We start from the raw sequence: 24250 nt of genomic DNA on the forward strand, positions 1-24250 counted from the left end.
ATGTATTTCAATACAGTATCCGGTACTGAAATGGTGTATATATAATCTAGAGGCTGCCATGTATTTCAATACAGTATCCAGTACTAAAATTGTGTATATATAATCTAGAGGCTGCCACGTATTTCAATACAGTATCCGGTACTGAAATGGTGTATATATAATCTAGAGGCTGCCACGTATTTCAATACAATATCCGGTACTGAAATGGTGTATATAATCTAGAGGCTGCCACATATTTCAATACAGTATCTGGTACTAAAATGGTGTATATATAATCAAGAGGCTGCTATGTATTTCAATACAGTATCCGGTACTGAAATGGTGTATATATAATCTAGAGACTGCCACGTATTTTTATACAGTATCCAGTACTAAAATGCTACTTAATAAAGATTTGACGGTGCATTCACTAATGACTATAAATAGTACTAAAATTGTATTATATTATATCACCATTTTATCAACTGATACTGTATTGATATATATAATTCTGAAAGAGTCTATACGGACCAAACATTAACTGATCTTCCGATTACAGAGTGGCATGTACGATTCGCAATAGTACTCTTTACATTTTCTTTCTAAAAATTGATAATTATGAGTTGTGATTTCTCTGCGAAAGTGGTTTGCAGGTTTGCGGGTCTGCACAGCAAAAACGCATTTTATATACGATGATGTTTTCACATTGTGGCAGCTTAGGTAGACTAAATGGTACCATTGTGAATCAAGCAGAATTCAACTCTGTGTTTGATCAAGTTTACAGCAAACAAGGAAAAATAAATAAATTAAAAAGAACACAATAAATAATTATGCAATCTAGCATCTTTATGTTTTTCATTTTATCTTTGATTTGTTAAAAGACTAATTTTGTTTGAGGTTTAGACTCTAGTTCTAGGATATATTCTGAATATTTACTCTGATTCTAGTTCTAGGATATAATCTGAATATTTGCTTTGATTTTAGTTTATTCTTATACAACAACATACACAGCCCAGAACAACAACAATGGAATATACAACATCTGAACCTGATCTCACAACAATTATAGATCAAGAAATAATGGAGTATACAACAACAGAAACAACATCAGCATCAACACCAATTATTACCACCGCCACAACAACAACAACAACAACACCAACAACATCAACATCAACATCAACATCAACATCAACATCAACATCAACATCAACATCAACATCAACATCAACATCAACATCAACATCAACAAAACAACAACAGCTGCTGAGGCTGTAACTTTTCCAAAAACAGGAGAAAAATATGCAAGAATTCTAGATTTAACAACCATCATTTCATGGGAAAATCCAACTACCATACCAACAACAATAACAGAAGAGTCAAGTACACTTTCTCTCATTGATGAACTCAGACGTCAACTAAAATCCATTTCTTTATCCTTACCCTTAAAATCAACCACAACCACAACAACATCCACAACAACAACAACAACCACAACAACATCAACAACAACATCAACAACAACACCCTTAAAAACATCGATGTACTATACAAAAAGAGCTGAAGTGCAAGCTGCTCCCAGTATGTACAGGTAAGCACTCTTAACAGTTCAGTTGACTCCCAGGTCCCAGCAAACAAACTTTCCTGAAAATTACGTCGTTTAGGGACTCTGAAAATTTCTACTGCAGAAAACATAAAGTAATTTTTAGAAATACAATCTTTAAAACCTGGAAAAAATATTATTTATTTGAAGAAGGGTTCAAGGGTACCGTTGTGAATCGGGCATTCACTTCACTTGAAATTACGGTTACAGTCCCTTCATTCCAACATGGATCCACACACTGAAACATTCTCAACATTTGACTTATTTCAGACTTGATGATCTGGATGTTGGTGAATCTAAATCTGTAGCTGATGTACTGCAACAGCATAGAAAAACAACAACAATGATGTATGGTGACATGTCAACAACCTTGTCACCAGTCCATCTACTGAGAACACCACGGAATCTTGAAGAGGATGATTCTGGGTTGGAGAAGGATTCTGTAGATTCTGGAGTAGACGATGTTTATGTAGATTCTGGGTTGCAGAGGGATTCTGTAGATTCTGGGGTAGACGATGTTTATGTAGATTCTGAGTCAGCAGAGGGTTCTATAGAGTATGATTTGACAACTGAAGATGATAGATGGGGTTGGAAAATTGAAGCTGAAACAACAACTTTACTCTCCAGGTAAACATATAAATTGTACTTTGCTAAATAAAGGTATTGAAGAGTGCATGGTAAAAGTAGCATGTATATATATTTATAAGCAAAACATAAACGATTGCCTTTTATCTTGCGTTGTTGTGTATTCAACTTGCTGATTTTGTAGCTTCCAAATATGGACAAAAGCTGCATTATCTGAAAAATAAAAAGCAAGAATTTATTTAAAGTTAACGTAACTGCAGTTAAACTAAAAGTTCAAAGTATCTTCAAATCCTATGCAGCCTTTTGGTTTGGAATATTTGTGTGGGGGGGGGGGTTAACGGCTGTTAGATTTAGTCATTTAAAATGTCTCTATCTTATAAACTGTCACCCACTCATACTATCCAACTATATGTATTATGTCTAATCTCTTCTTTATAAACCTGAGAATCAGGTTTAGTATCCGTGTTCTAGTTCTAGGAGTATTGATAAACAATACCATTTGTTGGAGGCAAAATTTTTAAATCTCATTCTCAGAGGTAACATTTTAATCTTATTTTTGAAGGAAGAATTTTAACGACCGAACGTTTACTGAAAGCATTAGGACCATGTGAGCTCAAACGTTTTTGTTGGCCGCACTGGTTATAGATATACACGTATTGACAAACAATCTAAATGTATCACGTATGTTAATTGATTCATTTAAATATTAATAATGAAAAACCAGCATTTATTTATTTTCATTAACATTGGCACATTTAGGGCTAGGCAACGTTCCGTTAACGAGTTTTTTTACTATTAATAAAAGAATCCGTTAACGAATGCATGGAAGATTTTATTGATTTTGAAATCGTTAAAGAAAAAGAATAGTCGTCACTGAAAAAAATAAGAAGACATTTATTTGTTCCACCATTTATCTTGTGTTTACTAATGCAAGTATTTCTAATTTGTATGCATATTGCATATATCACAAACTTGATAAATAAACAGATAACAACCAGAAAAAAGTTAACAAATTTGCAACAAGTACATAAAGAGAAACATGGTAATTTATTCACAGACACGGCTTAAAGGGTTTGTAGACGAATATTCATCAGACCCTCCGATAAAAGAGATGATGTCCGATTCACAGCGGTATTCTTTTAACCTCTATCTGAGTAACAATAAGGAAGATGTCTCCAGTTTTCAATCTTTAAAAAAACGGAAATATTTTTTATTGTCTCTTGAGTATAGGTCAGAATGTCAATGTACAGACTACAGAGAAACTTTATAAGAAAATAATCGTTTTTGCAATAGATAAATAAGGATATTGAACTTATCCTTGATATGTACCGTGTGGCATCATTTGAACATGTTTGTCTATTAGAATTACGTGTGTAGTCCCTTTTCAGTATTACAAAGCTAAACCCTGGCAGTCTATGCGAAGATCTAAGTATTTATCTAATTTAGCTTTACTTGATTTATGAAATGTAGAGTCTGAAATACTATAGGGGGGGGGAGGTGGGTTGGGAGCTAATCTGAAAGTTAATAAATCAATGTTTCCCAAAACAACGTTATCATTAAACAATCAGCCTAGAGTTTAAGAAATAACGAGGTAGAGAAGCTATTATAGATATTAAAACAAACTTCAATCTAAATTATTTTTTTTCTTGAAATTAATTAAAATTTTGACTGAATGCAATTGGAACTAAACACTTGTCACAAAGGTAATCCTAAGTATATCTTTATACAACCTGATGTCAAGAACATTTGATATTTCAAACTCTGAATTCGAACAGATTAATTAAACATATAATGTTGTAGCTAGTACAGGGTTACCCACAAATGGTAAGCCTTCATGGAGACGACTCTACTGAAATTATACTGTCTTTTTTCTTTCATTTATGATTCTGTACAACTGTAAACTTGTTTCTTCTTTTCTAAATCATTAAATAATCCATTAAAAATAACCATATAATCAGGTCTGAACCCTTAATTCAACATTGGGATCCGCATAATTTAGAAGTTTCAGGTCGTCTTAACAGACTCATCATTTGTGGGTAACCCTGAATTGAATATCATATAGGTTTACATCCTGAGGTAGTAAAAATATCAGGATTAGAAAATAAAAACAAAAGTTCCTTTTTTGTTTGTGTACAAAAATATTGACATAAATTTACCTCTATCCTTTGAAGTTTTATCTAGTTTTGGAATTTTACAAGTTAATTAAATTTGATGAAAACGTAGAACCGTAGAACCAAAACAGGTATAATGATCGTCCTACATTTTCACAAAGACGACACATCCAAGTTTCAAAGTTTAAAGTAAGCGCGCGCGGCCGTATTTTAACTTTTATGATACCTAAACTTTAATAGAGGGGCATGTCCGATTCACAACGGTATATCATTTAAACCTTTGTTTGATCAAGGATAACACAGATTGAAATTACATATACAGACCTTTTAACATTGTTTTTTATAATTTACTATTACAGAAAATCTCCCCCCCCCCTTGGTTCCTGTTTTATTGATTTGGACAGAATCTAATCTATTGTATGACAGGAACAAATCTATGGATATTTCAATCTATTGATTTAGAGGAAAACCTAGTGTAACGAATCCGTAAACATGATAATTTGATCTCAGCAGTGTAAATTTAGTTCTACTAGGGAGAAGGTGCAGGGGGACGCCATGAGCCCCGCCAAATGATCTCCAACCTTCACAGATGAGAATTTAAAATGACTTGGCTCTGCCCATTTCCTTTAGAATAAATATTATAAAAGTAAAGCATAACATTTTTGAAAATGAATTTTGTATTTTAATAGTTATGCAGTATTTTTTGTATATTCTAGAAAACACTGCATTACTATTCAAAGATTAAATATGTTATTAAAAAATTTTATTTATTACTTCTATAATATCTATTCTAACGTTTAGGGTAGCGCCAGGTCAGTTTAAATACTCATCTGCGAATACGGAGGCTTGGATTCAATTTTGCGGGGTTCATAGCGGCTCTGCATCCTCTCCCTTGTTCTACACACTTCCATACTTTAGCTAGTAAATAATCAATCAGATTCGTTGGCGTTTTAGTTCTTATATGGACAGTCGTCGAAATTACAAGTGACCCTACACAATTGTACCGTTTAATACTTTTTGTTGGTTTAAAAAAGTAATTACTTGTCTTAATTATCTGGTTAATTTATGGATATGTTTTAACTTCAACACAATATAAACAGCTGGTATTTTACTCTATATTAATGTTTATCAGGCAAAGTTTTGGTTATATATAAGAGTATCCTGAAGAATGCCTAATGTCGATACAATATAAATTCTATAAATCATGGTTTGAATACTTATTTTATAATATTATATATACCATTACAATTTCGGTCATTTGATCTAAGGAACAAACTGTTAAAATAAAATTTTTAAAGCATGCAACTTATCTAAAAAGAATTGTTGTTTAATATTGCAAGATATATCCCGTTGCAGGATTTGTAAATATAAAAAAAAGGTTTGGAAGATTTTTCTGATGAGCTGTCAAGTTTTAACGTATTAAAGGGACTGTAGTGTAATTTCAAGTGACCCTCCTTGCAAAGAGGACTATGCCCGACTAACAACGGTATCCACTCCAGTATGCCGAGTCCATTAGCGCCTGATCCAATCACAGTTCAGTCTTGTGTTTGATGTCTATTCAGAACCAGTAGAAATAGTATTGTGGTAACATCTATCTTTCTTTCTATATCATTATCCAATCAGAGTTATGAATCCTTCAATCGGCGCTATCAGTAAATAGAAATATAAACTTCTACTGAAACTGTGTATCCTTGAAATCTTGATTGATTGTTGAAGAAGAGAAAGCTCTGTGTGTAAATGTGTTAAATAGCTGTTGAATCTATCTGAAACCCGGTGTAGCGTTAGACCGGTGTACCGGGCCGTAATATTTGGCCCGGGTGCAATACAAAGACGACCTGAGCAAAAACAATATAGTATATTAAACTATCAACGGCATTAGTAAAAAAACACTTTCAAAATTTTAGTCTGCAAAAGAGCGGAAAACATGCCTAAATAATGTACATAATGTGCGTGTGCTTCTATTCAATAACAATGATAATGTGCATGCTTTGGGTCCGTCAAAGTAAACAATTTTTGGACCCCCCCCCCCCCGCCCCCGTTCTATCAATTTTGTACATAACCAGTACATAAGTATCTAAAATATAGAACAGCGCCATTAATAAAGTGCTTAACAAAGAGCGTTTCAGTTGAACTTGAAATTACGCTTCTTCAGTCTGTTCATCAGATATTCAAAATCCAGTTTTACAGGTGTTATATTTTTAACATATCATCATTATAAACTATGGACTTACACAAGGAGAATTGAATAGAAGGAGGGGGCCATAGGGTTTCCGTACACTTTGCTGTGACGTTTTTGGACCGCGGAAGAACTATTTTTTGCGTAACAATAACAAAAGCAGCCGATCTAATGTGAACAAACATGACTTAGTATACGATGAATATTCATCTAACGCCAGAGATTCGCCAGATGTCTGTTTATCATTTGTGTTATTGTTTACAATCTTTATTATTGTTGTTACTCAAAAAATAGTTCTTCAGCAGTCCAAAAACTTCACAGCAAAGTGTACGGAAACCCTATCGCCCCCTCCTTCTATTCAATTCTCATTGGACAGATAGTAATGGGGGGGGGGGCTAGATTTCCGTTTTGAAAGTTGTAATTTCCTGGCTTGTATTACAAAATATTTAGAAGCCAACCCATCCACCCTCCCTCAAAGCTCCTGCAACCCAAGATAGTTTATCCTATGTAACTGGACCTAAATCCAACACATCTATTTCAATTCATATTTTTTTTGAAAAGATGAAAATAGTTAATCAAAAGTGAGCTAATGTTTTGAGACATGAACATAGTCTTGACTTTTGAAATCAGATTCTAAATTTGATTCATCTAAGGATTAAATATACAAAAAAGAAAGAAAAGAAAGAACTATGATGAATAAGGTTTGAATATAAAATTTTATATTTTTCTTTTCAACAATTACTTATCAACAATCAACATAGATGATTTGTTTCTTTTCGGGTTCTAACTTCTAAATCTATATTTACAATTTACAAATTAAAACTATTTACAAGAACCTTTTATATATCTCTCTAGTTAGATCACATTTGAATTTTATATTAAGTATGAGATAGGCATCATTTTCTGTGTAAAAAAAATGTTAAACAAACAAATTCTGATTAAATTCTTAAATCTACGCTAGAATCATGACAATCGATCAAACTTAACTTTTAACCTCGTTTATTGGTAAAACTTACATGAGCAAAGAAAAGGTTTTAAGCTGGTCGAAGTTTAAAGCTTTTGCCTCATCAAAAGAAAGATTACTGGAACATATGATGCAATATTTAAGGCGCGCATGATAACAGCCTATAGGTTAAAAATTTCAAACTCACTTTTAAATGTTGCAGCACGCCTACATATTGTAAAACAAAAACTTGCATGTTTTCAAGTAAAATTAAAAGTATAAACCTTAATTAAAGTAATCATAATTCTAGCCCAGAGCGAGAGCCCAGGATTATAAAGCAGGATGATAATTCAAATATTCTTCAAGAAACCCAGGAAACCTGCTCATTTCATTCATTATTCTAGAACTTAATAATGAAGTGATCAAAATCCTAAATATTTTGATTATTCTTTGAATTTCAGATAAATTAAACTTTTGTTTATTTTTGCTTACATCTAAAGTTGTATTAAATAAATTCCCAGAAAGCAACGCCATTCGTGATTAGTTTTCAGGACTTACTTATAGAGTTTCATGTTCTTAGAACTTGCAAGCGCTCATCCGTTCAGTATCATCGGACAATTACAAATAGTTTCATAAAATTTAAAGTTTTCTGAATCTTTTTTAATTTTATTCCACAAAATTCAAAAACAGAATGGAAAAAAATGTTCCCCCAAAAAATATAAATCTTCAAATAATTTTCCCCTTTTGTTTGACTGAATATTGAGCATGGTTTAAACTACAGAATGAGAAAGCAGAGGATACGGACTTTGATGACAACAGGAAGTGGGTCATGGAAACAGTGACAAAGGAGGAGAAGGCTGAAAAGAACGAGGAGGAGGAGGAGGACGAGGACTATGAAACCACCACAATAGATATATTCAACGGTCAATACCATGAGGTCAATCCGGGACAGTACACAGAGCTACACCCGGGACAGTACAAAGAAGTGAATCCTGGTCAGTACAATGAAATCAATCCAGGGCAGTACACTGAACTGCATCCAGGACAGTATAGGGAGGAAGACAACTATGAAGATGATCTAAAGGTAGGAGCTCAGTGTCCAAATTTAATGAATTTAAGCCGCGTCTAAAATCCCCCGAAAACCGGTTTCAAAAGAGCGCCGGCTTAAATCTTGAAAAATTTTATACAAAATTAAGTGAAACCAATAAAATTTGAGCCGTGGCTTAAATTTAAACCGGGGCTTAAATTCTTTAAATTCGGCCTCAGATCGATCAGGTAGTTTATGATCATCCTGCCTATAAAGCAGAGAAGGGATTGACTAATCATACAGCTGTTTATTGCTTTATAATTTGTGTTAATCAATCAATCAAGATGAAGATTTTGGGGTTATTATGCCTTTTTATTGTCTGCATCATCAATTGTGCACAGTGGGTCAAGTGGTCACAGAAAGGAAGTATACGTAGTCTCAGTAGTCATGAAAATACAACTATTTTTTTGAGTCCATATTGTGCATTTTACATGAACATTTCGGTTTTGCGCTTCTAAAACCCAACACTTACCAACTTGTTAGAAGCCTAGTGCTCGTCAACCCTATTACTTTGTCTACCTGATCTGGAGCCATGTATACGAGTAAAAAATGGTCTTTATAAAAAGAAATCTGTTTTTTAAAATTAGATTGGAAAGTTTTCAAAAGTTAAATAAATTTTGTACACTTTTGACTTAATTTTTACCTAGAGTTGATTTTGCAAGTATTGAGGTTAATGATTTAAGGGTGGATATTGCAAATACTTATGTTGATGATTCAATAATTGCTTTTGCAAATACTTAAATTGATGATTTAACACTTGATTTTGCAAATATATAGGTTGATGATTTAACGGTTGATTTTACAAATATTTAAAATAATGATTTAACATTTGATTTTGCAAATATTTAGGTTGATGATTTAACAGTATATTTTTAAATGTTTTGGTTAACGGTTTAACAGTTTATTTTGCACATATTTAGGTTGATGATTTAACGGTTGAACGCAAATATTTAGGTTGATGATTGATCAGTAGATTTTGCAAATATTTAGGTTGATGATTTAATAGTTGATTTTGCAAATATTTAGGTTGATGATTTAACAGTTGATTTTGCAAATATTTAGGTTGATGATTTAACAGTTGATTTTGCAAATATTTAGGTTGATGATTTCACAGTTAATCTTGTAAATATTTAGGTTGATGATTTAACAGTTGATTTTTCAAATAAGGATGAAACAAAGATTTACAATGTACAGGTTAGTATAGAAATGTGTTCAAATCTAAGATTTACAATGTAAAGGTTAGTATAGAAATGTATTCAAATCTAAGATTTATAATGTACAGGTTAGTATAGAAATGGGTTCAAATCTAAGATTTACAAAGTACAGATTAGTATAAAAATGTGTTCAAATCTAAATATTTTGTAGAAACCAATAAAATATCTTTTATTGTCAGAAACCCTTTAATACTTTTATTTATAATTTCTTAATAATTTATTCTCAGAATATCTTTATATTTGATACAATATTAGGGATGATTAGGACTAGTGCAATAAAAAATGGAAAATATTTATTCTGGAAACAAAACTTTTTTTTTTTTGATACTGAAATGCGCTATGAACTGATGATCTATATGATCTTTTTTTAAAAAGAGTATGGTCTGGTGACACTAGACAAATCATTCCTATTAAAATTCAGTTTAAATAAATTAATTAATAATAAAAGTGCTTGAACAGTTTGAATACTTTTTTAAGAATAAAAACAATATTTTACAATGAAACATAGTTTTATTAAATGTTATGTTTAGGCTAAAGCTGGCGATTTTATTATTGGAGAAGTCGGGACAATTAGTTTAAACAGCGGACAGACACTTCAGGTAGATAGATAGATAGATAGATAGATAGATAGATAGATAGATAGATAGATAGATAGATAGATAAATAGAAAGACAGACAGGGTATTATTAAGCCCAAAGCATCTGAACCAAAAAATGTTGAATGAATGTTAAAATTCTAAGTGCCTGGCTTAAACTTCAAATTGAGTTTTTATCTGAGTATAGAGCACGACATTAGATTACATTTGTTTGATAAATAGGTTATTAATTAGATATACCCGCACCAAACAATAGGTTTCATCCTGGCCACACACACACTCAGTCTAGAAATGGGCATTGTTTTGATGAACACATGATTTTGTAAACAATTTGGCTTTGTTCGGGCAAATCAATGAACGGTCGTTCATCGAGAACTAAAAAACGATAGCCTGTTCTGCACGAATGAAAAAAAATAAACTTAAATTTCCCAAAATTTAAAAATATTTGAGCTATAATTACATGCTGAAAACAATATAAAAATGGATTAATACAATTTCCGTTACATTTCCAAAAAATCAATAATATGTTGAAAAGAAAGAAAAGAATAAATAGCATTTTACATTTTAATTGTTATGCGATTTTTATCAAATACCCCGGAAGAGGTAGAAGAGGTTTTGTGATTTTTAAAAATAATAATACTGTAAACAGTTTTATATTGTAAGGGAAATAGAGATGGAAAACTTGAATTTTAGAGAAATTATTAATCTATATTTACTTTGCTTCTCTGTTTGGTTGATTGTTTAATTGTTTGATCGTTTCCGATGAACGTCTAAACGACTTTACCAAATTTTTGTGGAACCTCACATGATCCCAGAGAAGGTTTATGGATGTTAGGATTTAAAAAATGTGCCTTAAAATTTGGATTCATCAAAATCGACGAACAGAAATCAATGAAAGAGCAACAATCATTAGTTACAGATGTCTTGTATTATATATAAGAAAGCTCTTACTCATGTCTATTTATTTGCATATTTATTTTTTAGATATAGCTAGACAAACGGCTGAACCAAATTTAATTTTCAAAGTTCAAATTAAGTTTTAAAATTTCACAGTAAACGCCGCGGGCACTTCAGCTACGGTGGTAAGCGATTATAACACTACAATGAAGACGACTTTTGATTGTTAACAAGCTATGTTTCGATTTACAATCAAGTTTAAATGTAATCAAAGAGAAGCTTTTTTGAATAATAAATTCGCTTGACTTCTTTGTTTCTGTGTATCCATGCTGTTTAACAGCGTAATTTAAATCAAAATTGAATTCGAAAGTCTTCTTCATTGTTTTGGTAAAATTGCCTACCACAATAGTTTATATTATATTATCAATATTTTCAGGGTGTAAGATACACAGCAGTTGATGGTATCTTGAATCAGGGACAGATTTCAGATATTTTACAGAAATTCTTCGGCACACAGACAACATGATAAACAGCTGTCACAGTTGGTATGCTATAGCCACAGCTGTAACAGACAACATGATAAACAGCTTTCGCAGCAGGTATGCTAGTCAAAGCTGTCATAGCAGTAGCAGCGAGCTGTAGACTGTCTTGGTTAAACGCTGCCACCGCAAGCTGCTTAAAGGTGTCACTGTATACTGCTTACAGCGGTCAGTGTCAGCTTAATGGGATGATCCAGCTTTGGCTACTGGCCAGTTTCAGATGTTACACAGCTGTCATGGCTTTTCAGATGTTATGCAGCTGTCATTTTGTCAGATGTGTAGAAGCTGTCATGGCTTGTCAAATTTATGCTGCTGTTATCAGAGTAAACTAAGCAGTTCATCAGCTGTCTCATAGATATGTACAAAAAGCTAAACCAGCACTGTGCTCTCGGTTGCTATTAGTGCCAAAGATCTCGCTGAATATCAGCACAAATTTTGTTCTTGTCAAAATGATGCAAGGAAACATATTTCTTTCTTAAAGATTTAGGGACCATTACATTTAATAGATCATGTGTTTTACATTTAGATAGAGGAATTCAGTCTAATTAAATCAAGATAAAGGATATCTGTCCTTATATCTTGATGTAGGATATCTGTCCTTATATCTTGATGTAGGATATCTTTCTTACATCTTGATGTAGGATATCTGTCCTTATATCTGAGGTAGGACATCAGTCCAAAAATCTAAATGTAAGACATAAGTCCTATAATCTAAATGTAGAAAATCTGTCCTTATGACTAGATATAGGAAACCAGACCTATTACCTAGATGTATAAAAAACCAGTCCTATTTTCTAAGGTCTAGATAGAGAAAATCATTCTTACTATCTAAATGTAGGAACTCAGTCCTATCATCTAAATATAGGAAATCAGTCCTATTCTAGATTTAGGAATTCAGTCCTATTATCTAGATTTAGGAAATCAGTTCTATTTTTTAGATAAAAGAAAATCAGTCCTAAGATCAATAAGTTGGAAATCAATCCTTCTCTCTGCAGATGTGGGAAATCAGTCTGTAGATTGGATTATGTCATCACTGTATCTTCACTCTAGGCTGTGATNAATATGCGATAGCACATTTTATCACGGTATACAATCACCAAATCAATCAAACAAACTGATGAATCGACTGATATCACATTTTTTGTGACTGCCATTGTCTGATTCATTCAGTGCTATTTTTCTAACGTCATAATATTTGTGTTTATATCTGATTAAGAGCAGTGCAGCTATTCCTCCTCATCATGCTCTGTTTATGAGTTGGAGGGAGGGAACTCAGTTCTTCCCAACCACAACTTTTAAACAAAATATTACCCAACCTCACAATTAATTTTCCTGTTGAAGAAGGGTGTTTGTAGCATTTTCTATTTATTCTTGTTTTTGCCTTCTGTATGAACATTAATGTACTGTACAATACTGTTTGTACGTTACTGTACTGTACAATATATTTTCCCCGATTCTCCTAGTTTTTGCCACCGTGTTCATATTGTGCCTTGTAATTGTACAATTTTATCTCCTTATTATGAAACTTAATACAAGTAAGATGTGCATAGTTTTGTATCTTAGAAATAAAACCGTTGTGCATGTATTTTAACAACAATTTTGCTTTGTAAAAGTGCAAAGATTACATTTCAAAATAAATTTTACATTAGTTTTCTGAATTATTTTGGTGAGATGAGATTAATCATTATTATCCTAACAATAAATAATCCTACAGTTCTAGACGGTTAAATAAATACAAAAACACGACTTTTTATCTAAGTTTTGATTGTTAACAAGCTTTATTCGACTCACAAACTAATTCAAAGAGAAGCTATTTAAATTCAAAGTTTCTCAATTGTCCTTTATGTTTATGTGTATCCATGCTGTTTAACAGCTTGATATTAATCAAATTAAAATCAAATCAAATCAAATCAAATCATTTATTTCTGCAGAAAAAAAACAATATTTACTAATTTATTTTTAAAAATCACAATATGTAAAATATTAGTTTCCGCAGCAGGCGGACTCAATAGCCTGGGGCTGTTTTAGCTGAGCCCCCCTGTTAACCAAATTCTTTAATTGAATTATAACATTTAAAAAAAACACATACACAAAAAGAACCAAAGAGAAAATCAGTGCAGCATCAATCGAAGGTTGGGCATGGAAACTGATCTTCCTTTTATTCATAAATGCGACGACAACTATATAAAGCGATTATTACAAATACCAGGGTAATTTTCAGGGTTTTTTTACATGAATTAAATTTACCCACGGACTATACAGACTGTTCATGCAATCTACTTGGATAGGCTGAGCAGGCCTATAGTGTCCTGGCACGCCATGCTACGGTTCCATGTAATGTTTTTTGACTGACATCTCACGGCCATTTGTAGCATTCAGGGGTTAAATTTTACAACTTTTAAAGATATACTCCAATTTTAAACATAAAACATAACGTTTATGAATATTGTACATTTTTAAAGATTTCGCATTTCTTATTCAAAAGATCCTTAAATATCCCTGAATATAGATGTCTCCTGATTGGTCGTTTACAGTACTTGAACACAATAGAACATGCTGTCGAAAATATCGCATATTATTGGTGTTAATCGATCTCTGTGAATCTCTTATCTCTGAATTTACCCATAATTTACCCCACTACCCCAACCACCCCAGTTCCCCCTCTGTGGAACCACTGTGCCCCCCCCTACATCCTCTCATCAAGGTTGTGTTGTGGGTTGAAAAACATATTTACCCAACCTTTGGTTTTAATGATCTAATTTGCATATAAACTATGTTGAAAAGGGTTTGTTTTGCATAAATATGCTTTACTTCTCATGATATGCCAATTCAACGTTATTTTCGGGGTATTATGGCAAATAGTTGACTCACAAAAATTTTACATGCAGGGTGTTCCAATAAACATGGGAGTTCAGTGACGAATTCGATATTGTCTTTTTATATAATTCTTTGATTTAGTATATTGATACATTTTGAGAAAGCTGTAATCCGTAAGGTTTATCGTTTGTTATGTTTACTATTTGTTTTTTTTTGTGTTTTGACTGCATATGGTTTTACTTATTAAAAAAATAAAATTACAGTATACAAACAGAGTAAACTTGTCCGTCTTCACTGTTAATTTTGCCGAGACATTAAGGACACATCTTTACAGCCGTTTACTCTAGCAGACATAATAATATCATGGGTTTGAAATTAGGTATTGCAATGCTAATTCATAACAAAGACGATATCCAATTCGTCACTGAATTCCTATGTTTTTTGGGACACCCTGTGCATTTGTTCAGATTTCAAATTTCTTAAATAAAACCAAAATGATCTAATTCTGAACAAAATCAAACCTCTGAAAATATTGAAAGCACAAAGCTGGCGGACCACAATTTGGAAATGCCACTAGATTAGGAGTATTTTGTGATTGTCGCACTGCTTTGCAGACCAGTACAGTAAACTGACACACACTCTTCTGGTACAGACACACAACATGACTACAGTCAAGGAAATTGTAGAGCAATGTCGTCGATTATAATTAAATTTGAATAACGAGTAGTTTATTGTAAACTTTAATAAAATTATATTCTTTGCATGAAAATTTGGCTTTATAGTGTTGACTTAAATATGTAAATAATATATTACATGTATATTAAACATATGTTTAAGTAAACAATTAACAATAAACAAANTTTGTTTTACAGAAACTTTTTTTATTTCTAGAATTTTAAAAGGTTTTACGACAATACGAGAAGGTTCCAACATTTTAAAACTTTATTTTATAGAAGTTTGCTTTTTTCAAACATGCATATTTGTTACTCCAGAAGAATATTTAAAACGATAGTTTTTGCCTTATAGTTTTACATAGGATACTAAATTTGCATGTTTGATACAAACAAACTTATACAGAATACAATTTTAAATCGTTGGAACCTTCTCAAATTGTCGCAAAACCTTTTAAAAGTCTAAAAATGTTAAAAGTTTCTGTTAAACGAATCTAACTACAGGGTGTCCCACGAAACATGACAGTTGGTAAATAGTTTGGAGTGTTCTCTTCCATTTGTTAAGTTGTTTAATACCAAAGACAATAATAAAGATATTATATAGGAGTCATATTATAGTAAAATATACTTGAGCAAGAGCAAAAGAACTGCAATATCTAAAACATTGTATGGAAGACTACATTTAAAACTATTTACCAATGTCATGTATCATCTAAAATTGATAACCTTAGAGAACATCTAGAGAAAATAATGTACTTTTAACAGTTTTAAAATCAAACTTGCACCCTAATATTATATTTTCTAAACTTGAATTGTGGGTGATGATGGATTTGACTGATGCATTAAAGTACATCTTGTTGCAAGGATTGATCTTTGAACTCAATTCCTTTTTTTTTCATGAAACTTCTTGGTTATTGTATTTTCAATTATTGTAATCCTTAAAAACGGAGGTTTTATGAAATGATTCATCTTTTGTATCATAATCGTATTGTGTATTCAAATATATATATATATACGTGGGAAGGATTACGCATAACAATCTATACAGGATTATCCGGGCTAAAGTCAGCAAGAGAGAAAATTAACACTCTCCATAAATTACTGTTTCGCATCTTTATAAATTTGCAACCTGATGGTGTACACTGACACCTTTGACATTGTAAAAGTTGAATATTCTATTTAACCGTATCCCGATTGGGCTATCCCTAGTCCATAGTTCAACTTTTCAATACTTCCTTATTAAAACATAAATGAGTCATCTATCTTTAAAGTTAGGGTGCAAGGGCAGATTTTTTTTTAAAGTTTAAAAAGTGCATCGAACAAATGTTCAAAAATAATTTTACTTTTGACACATGTTATTGCATCCATTTTTAAGGGCTTTTTAAACATGTAAATGTTAGTCTTGTGGCTTTATAAATAAAACAGTTATTAACCATTTATGATTTTTTTAAAAACACAGACCAGCCATTTGACTGTCCTCCACCCTACCCTTTGCATAAAAAAAATTAAATTTGTTCACAACTATGAAGTTTAAAAAGTATAAAAGTTTTGGCGTTTTCTAAAGAAAGCCGTTTTTAACTTATTTAGAAAAAAAACAGGGGGCCGGGTTGGAANTAACCGGATTCATGGGTAAAATTATGAAGTGTATGACATTCAGGTTCCTAGTTATCAGCTTTATCACTCTCCAATTATAGAGTGACATGTCCAATTCACTTAATATAGCATTTATATACAACCTAATCGTTATTTTCTTGTATACAAAATTGTTTAATTCTGGTAATTCCTTCCATTGTCTCTACTTTTGTAAATCCGTAAGTTCTTTTTGAAGAGAACCCACAATCTTAAAATAAATTTTCATTATAACAACTTTAATATATAATTCATTCTCTATCATTTAAAGGTGTAAAGGGTACCGTTGTAAATCGTGCATGCCTCTTTAAAATTGCAGAAACCATTACAGTTCCTTTAAGACTTGTTTTGTGTTCAGTATATTCTGCTTGATAAAATAACAATACCTATAAATATATTATAGATATGATCTGATATCATTAGATTATAATTTTAAATTAATTTTTTGCTTCACGCACTCTTTCTGTTCTATAAATATAGTGCAATCAGAGCTGAAAACTTCAGAATGGTGGATTTTGAGATTACTGCTTGATCATATAATGAATTAGGTGAATAAATAACATCATTTGATTTATTGTTATAACGGAAAATCATCGTTTGTAAAGTGAAAGGCATAGAGTCTATGTGAAATGATCATTGGTATATTATGAAACCAGCCTATTTCATAATTTGGTTTTCCTTTAATATTAATTTTAGATTTTCTATAAAATTATGTTCCAGGGCCCAAAAGGTTTAATGGCATAAATATGTGAAGTACACCTGCAGTAAGGAAACAGTACAACAAAATGGCCGTTTAAAACTTTTTTCTAGTAAATTCCTCTCTAATATATATTCTATTCTCTTTGCACGTATACGATGCCGATAAATTTGAAATTTTGCGCGCCATTTAAGATTAATATACAGAAACAGGAGGGACTCTCTTATTTTAAAAAACCGCTTTTTGATTTTTTCCACTATATCCAAGAAAGAAAGGTTTAAGAAGAAAATCAAAAGTGTGTCCAATGGATACTCAGATAAAGTAATCGGGATTAAGGATATCTCATTCTAAAGTTTTCAGTACAGGTTTAATTTATATTTATCTTGATAACACATCAAAAGAACTATTAAATAAAATAATATCAAAAATACCCGATTTATAAAGAGACCCTCGAAAGCTTTGTCCGACCAAAAATGAGGAAGATGACGTTTTATTTCTGACTCGACTCTTCTGAGCATAGAAACCACAAACGAAAATAAACAGCTAAAACAAACAAAAACATGAATCTCTAAAAGTAAAACTTGGTCAAACAAAGCTTTTCAGAGTACAGTTGTAGATCGGGCATTGCCATGTTTGTATTAAGTAACTTACCACCCTCAACAGAGCTTTGGGTGTAATAGTGCAGTAATCTGCAGTACAATGATCGAGGATATATTTATAGTGTTTAGTGGAGTGTTTTTACGCTTACAGTCCGGCCCTGTAACGTGCTAATTTTAGTTTATCGATGTTCCATAAAGCATAAGAATTAAGAGATAACCTATCGTCTTCATTTCCGGAAATTAGAAAATAATTAGAGGTTTATCAAATATCGTCTTCATTTCCGGTAATTAGAAAATTATCAGAGGTTTATCAAATATCGTCTTCATTTCCGGTAATTAGAAAATAATCAGAGGTTTATCAAATATCGTCTTCATTTCCGGTAATTAGAAAATAATCAGAGGTTTATCAAATATCGTTTTCATTTCCGGTAATTAGAAAATAATCAGAGGTTTATCAAATATCGTCTTCATTTCCGGTAATTAGAAAATTATCAGATTATCAACATCAAACAGAGTAATTCTTATGAGATATCCAAATGTAGTTTACTTCTAATAAAAAATCTTAAATTCGTTTTTTGTGTTTTGGACTCAGTGTAAATAATTTTTGTCTGTGAAAACCCCTGCGTATAATAGTTGCATGATTGGATTCAGTAATAGTTAAAAATCTTAATTAAGTTTTTAAAACCTGACCACATATCTTGTCTAGTTGTCGACGCACATAATCATTTTAGAGCAAAGAGTTAGAATTTTTAGACCTTTGAAAACCATCCTTCTCCTCAACCCATATCCTTCTCTTTAACCCATCCTTCTCCTCAACCCATCATTCTCTTAAACCCATCCTTCTCCTCAACCCATCCTTCTCTTTAACTCGTCCTTCTCCACAACTAATTTTCCCAATTTCCCAAAATTATTGAATTTTATGTAAAGATAGACAAATATTAATCTAATTGTACTTCAGTGCCAATTTACCAATTATTATAGTTCTTTTTTTTGGTGAAATACTTGCAATTGTGCTTTTATTACAGCTGGGCTTTGCGTAAAAGACGACCCTTATTGACGACTTTGAACATACAATTTATGATCATTTTACGGCGATCATTGTAGCTTTGAACCTCCTCGCTCGTCTACACTTATTGCTGAAAATGTTGTCTGCCCTTTCTTATTTGATCTTTTAATTTCTATCATTTATATTTAACAATTTGAGTTGTCTAACTCTTCAGGATTCCGAAGTAAAATTTTAAAAAAGAAACGAAAATTAAAGGGACTGCAATGCCTGTAATTTCAATTGCAGACCAAATTAAATAACGGTAACCTTACCCAACAAACAAAAACCCTTGAAGAATACAAGATTATTTGGTTTATTTCAAGTAATATTTCAAGTCTAAATAATGTTCAGTTATATCTAAAAGATCGATATTCCAAAAAGGGGTTGTTGAGAAATACAATACAAAATTCAATGTGAAACTTTTCTATGCTCTGCTCATGCTTGTTATAATCAAAAAAAAATAGGTAGTGTGAAGGATGCTAATTTTGGTAGTGTCTGATTCAATTAACTTCTTTCTCCAGAGCCCTAAGAGAGAATCTATTCTAAACAAGATGCTGAAGGTATACAATATACAAAGTATCACTGTATATTTATTATAAGTATGACATTGTAGGCTTGTAGCAGTAAATTGTAGACAATTCTTTTCACTATTCATAAAACTCTGAAACAAGTATTAGGCATTTTTTTTATTTTAGGATTTGATGCCTGAAATTAAGCGAGAGAAGGCACTTCTTGGCCTGTGTATGACTAGGTGTTTCCTGTTTTTTAAAAATTATTGGAAATCCCTCAAATCTGATTTTTAAATCTAATTCATCTAATGGAACAGTCTTATACTTGAACTTTCATCCGTAAAATAGTTTGAATCCAAATTTTTTCCTCAAATAACACTATATTATCCTGGGCTCTAGAAACTGCAGTCCTGCCATAAATTCAGTTCACTTGTTTTCCTTCAATATTATATTTCATTCCAGAATGAAATCTTGAATTCAATGTATACTTGTTTTTACCATTTGGCATGCATGAGAACTATCCATTTGATTAAACACTACTTGTTCTATCTTTTCGTTTAAACAGAAATAAAATAAATCTAGAGAGTTTCCTATCCTATCTTTATTATCTATGTTATCAATGTATGTCTTATCTATTTCAATGTTGCTCTAACCGGCCGATCCGGTCAGTTTGATTCACCTGTATATAAATAAATTTAGTACTACATTAACCTTCGTATTATGTGGAAGAATATAGAGCCTTGAGTTTTGGCTAGAGTTGAGAGCCTTGAGTTTTAGTTAGAGATAGAGTTAGTGAGGATAAATTAGACTCTGAGTAGCGTAATCTTGGGACTAGACTTTAATACAAAAGTGGTGGCAGCAGGCGGGACAACCTATGAACCAGATCTAGATGCCCGAGAATCTGAAAGTATTCCGGAAAAAGAGTAAAGTGAAAACCTGGTTTAACGAGTTAGCCAGAGAAGTTTTAACAGGAGAGGATTTGCCTGTGAGAGAACCAAGTGTGGCTACAGGAAATACAGTGGCCATCTTTCAAGAATATCCAAGTTTAGCCAGTGACGATTCTGGATCGGAATTAGAGATGGAGGGACCATCTCAAACAGCAATAAAAGGCATGGCGGAAATAAGGCAGCAGTTTCAGCTGCTCCAAGCCCAGTTGACGGAGACTAAGGAGAAATTGGCAAATATTGAGCAGAAAGATAAGGAGAAATCATTCGCCCAGACATCGCAGGAGACACAGGATCATGTAGGAAGAGTAGTTGCAATACTAGAATGCCCTAAGGCGGAAGATTCTCAAGAAGTTTATGTGTCCTTTCTGAAGGCGGAGAAGGCAGCTGGCAGAGGAGATAGGCTGACGCTAAGAGAGCTGAACAGGGTGGATGCTGAGTATAAGAAGAGATTGTTGGATTTTAGCTACAGAGCCCCAACCTACGATGGTAACACTGGTAAAGTGTTTGACTGGTGTGGCAAATTAGAGAAACATCTGTCAAGATTTGAATGTGAAACGATCCCTAATGATGCCATAAAAAGGATGCTGCTAGACTGTATAACAGGAAAAGCATAGTCCGAGAAAGTATTGTTGAAACCTGATGGATTAGCTTTTGACAACTACAAGATTGGTGAATTCTTTCAAGAATTATTAAAGAAGTTCACTCATGAGAAGGATGAGAAGGGCAGGAAGATGGAATACTTGCACAGGAATCAGGCAAGAAATGAAGATGCGTGTCAGTATTACACAGAAAAGCTAAGGTTATTCGTGCAAGCCTACCCCCCAGCCAGGAGGAGTTTAGTCAAGTTCAAGACTAATATGCTGTTAGGATTATACAATGATGAACTGAGGAAAACTTGCCTGATGTTTATGCCTCAAGATATTAAGCATGAACGGGAGATTAAGGCAGTTCTGGATCACCAACTAGTAAACCTGAGGACTTATAATATGGACCCCAGGGCTCCAGCCCAGGATATGGCAGGCTTACAGAGCACATATGGGTATGATAGGAGTGTGACGAACAAGGCCAACAAGATGTTGAAGACGGGACAGGTGCCCATGGACGTCAACGGCATGCCAGGGCTGGTGGAGGACGTGTCAGATGCTGAAGAATTGGATGCTGAGAGCGGGATAAATGCCCTCAAGGGCGGAGATGTGAGTTATTTTTGCAAGAAACCTGGTCACCAGAAGAGGGATTGCAGGAAGTTTGATGAATGGAAGAGGAAGAGTCCTAACAGGAAGTACGGAGGTGACACTCATAAGGCCAATTCCCGCCCCTCAATTTAGTGTTACAACTGTGGGAAAGAGGGTCATATTTCACAGGAATGTAGAGGAGAACAGAGAAACCAGGGAAGGAGAGAGAATGGCAGTTGTGGAGGCGGACAGATGGCGGATATGGCAAAATCTTTGGCAGCTGTGCAAGAGGTTTTGAAGACACTGGCACCTGAGCCAGTTTTTCCTAGGAAGTTGCAATGACCGACGGTCGTGAACTCCTAGGATTGCAGAACATAATGATTTGAATATAGTTTATAATCGTTTAATAAACATTCCTGTTAATCCAAAAGTTCATGAATCTTGTGAATTAGTACCGGAAGTTAGAGATGACAAAGTTAGAATGTAAGTCATAGTAATATAGACAATGTTAAGAAGGTATCTAATGATTTTAACCCTGAAGTGAGAAGTAGTTTGAGACCTAATGGACATAAAGAGCTCGAACTAAGAGAATGGGAAAGGAATATTCTCATGCATCTGAACAATGTTAATTTAGTCAAGAAAGACGACTGTAAAACCTCATATGTGAAATTCAAGCTATTTAAACAAGATATATAAAGGTTAGCCTTAGTAGACACAGGCAATTTATTGAAAGGTACTTTAGTGTCAAGTGAATTCTGGAAGATGATAGGGGGAAAAATGCTAGAGAAAAGTAATGCTAGAGTGCATACTGCGGAGAAAGGTGGGAAAGGATTGAGAGTGTTAGGGAAAGGCAAAATAATTAAGTTTTACTTGGATGGCCTGGATCGTAGATTTGAAATAGAACCGATTGTGATAGAAGGCCTGAATCATGCTGTGAATTTTGGTATAAGTTTTTTCGGCAACAGAAGGTGTCTATAACCTGTACGGAGAAGGAGGTGAAACTAGTTACCGGAAGTAAGGGACAAGAAAGGTTGACAAGACTGTGCAGTGCCTATGGCAAACTTTTCCCTTTCATGATTAAAGGCAGGAAAGTAGATAAAGAAACCAAGAATTATGTACAAGTACTTCCAGCTGTGTGGAAAGCGGAGAGAAGGGAACCGGGAGTAAAAAGCATTAGTGAAGTGGAGGAAGTATTAGAGAGGAAATTATGGTTGGCTAAGAAGGTAACTATCCCTGCTGGAAGTGCGAAATTAGTCAAGGTGAGAACAGAAGGTATCTGGAAGGGTGCTGGAGTGGTAGAGTCATTGCCCTTAGAGGATCAAGAGAAGTTCTACTTCCAGAAAATGCCTATGACCTGTCAGGAAGTATACAAGCAGTGTATGTGGAAAACCATGCAGATGAGTGTGTAGAGTTGTGTGTGGGACAGAAGCTGGGCACCATACACAGTATGTGCATAGACAAACAAGCCTGGATTAAGGAGGAACTAAGGGGAAGTACGGTACCTGATTTAGATAAAGAGAAAGTGTGCACTTCTCAGGAATCGGTTAATTCTCTGCAAGAGTCGAATTTTCCAACAGAAGAGAGTAGAAGGAAGTTTATCAAGGATAGTTTCAAGATAAATGAGAACAAAATTCTGAATAGAGATGCAAAGCTGAAAGAGGAAGTAATCGAACATTTCTTGGAGAACTTTTCTATGTTAGCCCTTCACCCTAATCATCATGGTAAAGTAGATTTATAGAAGCTGCGGATAGGATTACAACCAGGGGCAGTACCTAAGAGATCTAAGGTGAGGCCATTGAACCCCAATAAGCATGCAAATTTGAAAGAACGATTGGATGAGTGGATCCAACAGGGGATTATAGAACCTGCAAATAGTCCCTGGGCATCACCACTAGTTCCTATGAAGTAAAAGGATGGGAGGACAAGATGGGTGACTGACCTGAGGCAGCTTAATGATGTCACAATCAAGGATGCTTATCCCCTGACGAATTACCAGGAAAATCTGCAAAAGTTGAAGGGTGCAAAAATCTTCACTTCAATCAACGCCTGCGGGGCATATCACGCCATACAGATAGAAGAGGGGAGTAGGGATTGTACAGCTTTTATTCGTCCTTTCGGCACATTTCGTTATATAAGGATGCCTTTTGGCCTGTCAAACGCCAGAAGTGTCTACAGCTGGATGTTGGACCTGGCCCTTGCCCACTTACCTGTGGAGTACTGGTTATCATATTTAGACGATGTCCTGGTGTACTCCATGGACACCTGGGACCACTTGAAGCATTGGAAGAGTATCGTGGAGGCTCATACAAAGGCAGGGATCAAGATTCAACCTAAGAAGACCAAGATATTTCAGGCAGAAAACGAATATTTAGGACATAAAGTGAGTCAGGGTGGAGTACAGATGTTGGATCAATATGTGAAAGATATACAGATCT

At 33.5% G+C, this 24250-nt stretch overlaps 2 protein-coding genes across 3 annotated transcripts in view; both read left to right on the forward strand.

Moving 5' to 3' along the window:
- The first annotated feature begins 1224 nt into the window (after positions 1–1224).
- On the forward strand, positions 1225–12787 carry LOC111698050 (uncharacterized). Its single transcript, XM_023468282.1, has 7 exons — positions 1225–1570; positions 1853–2209; positions 7708–7771; positions 8179–8481; positions 9619–9678; positions 10229–10297; positions 11627–12787. Exons 1-7 carry the CDS (start codon positions 1521–1523, stop codon positions 11714–11716), a joined length of 993 nt encoding a protein of 330 aa, XP_023324050.1. The 5' UTR covers positions 1225–1520; the 3' UTR covers positions 11717–12787.
- Positions 12788–20371: 7584 nt separating this feature from the next.
- Positions 20372–24250, forward strand: part of LOC111698037 (uncharacterized) — a 40288-nt gene continuing 36409 nt past the window's right edge. For both annotated transcript variants that reach the window (XM_023468257.1, XM_023468258.1), the window contains exon 1: positions 20372–20377. The gene's annotated coding sequence lies outside the window, so the exon portion shown is untranslated. The remainder of the gene's footprint in view (positions 20378–24250) is intronic.

This window comes from Eurytemora carolleeae, unplaced genomic scaffold, assembly GCF_000591075.1.
Source record: "Eurytemora carolleeae unplaced genomic scaffold, Eaff_2.0 scaffold172, whole genome shotgun sequence".
Lineage (NCBI taxonomy): Eukaryota > Metazoa > Arthropoda > Copepoda > Calanoida > Temoridae > Eurytemora > Eurytemora carolleeae.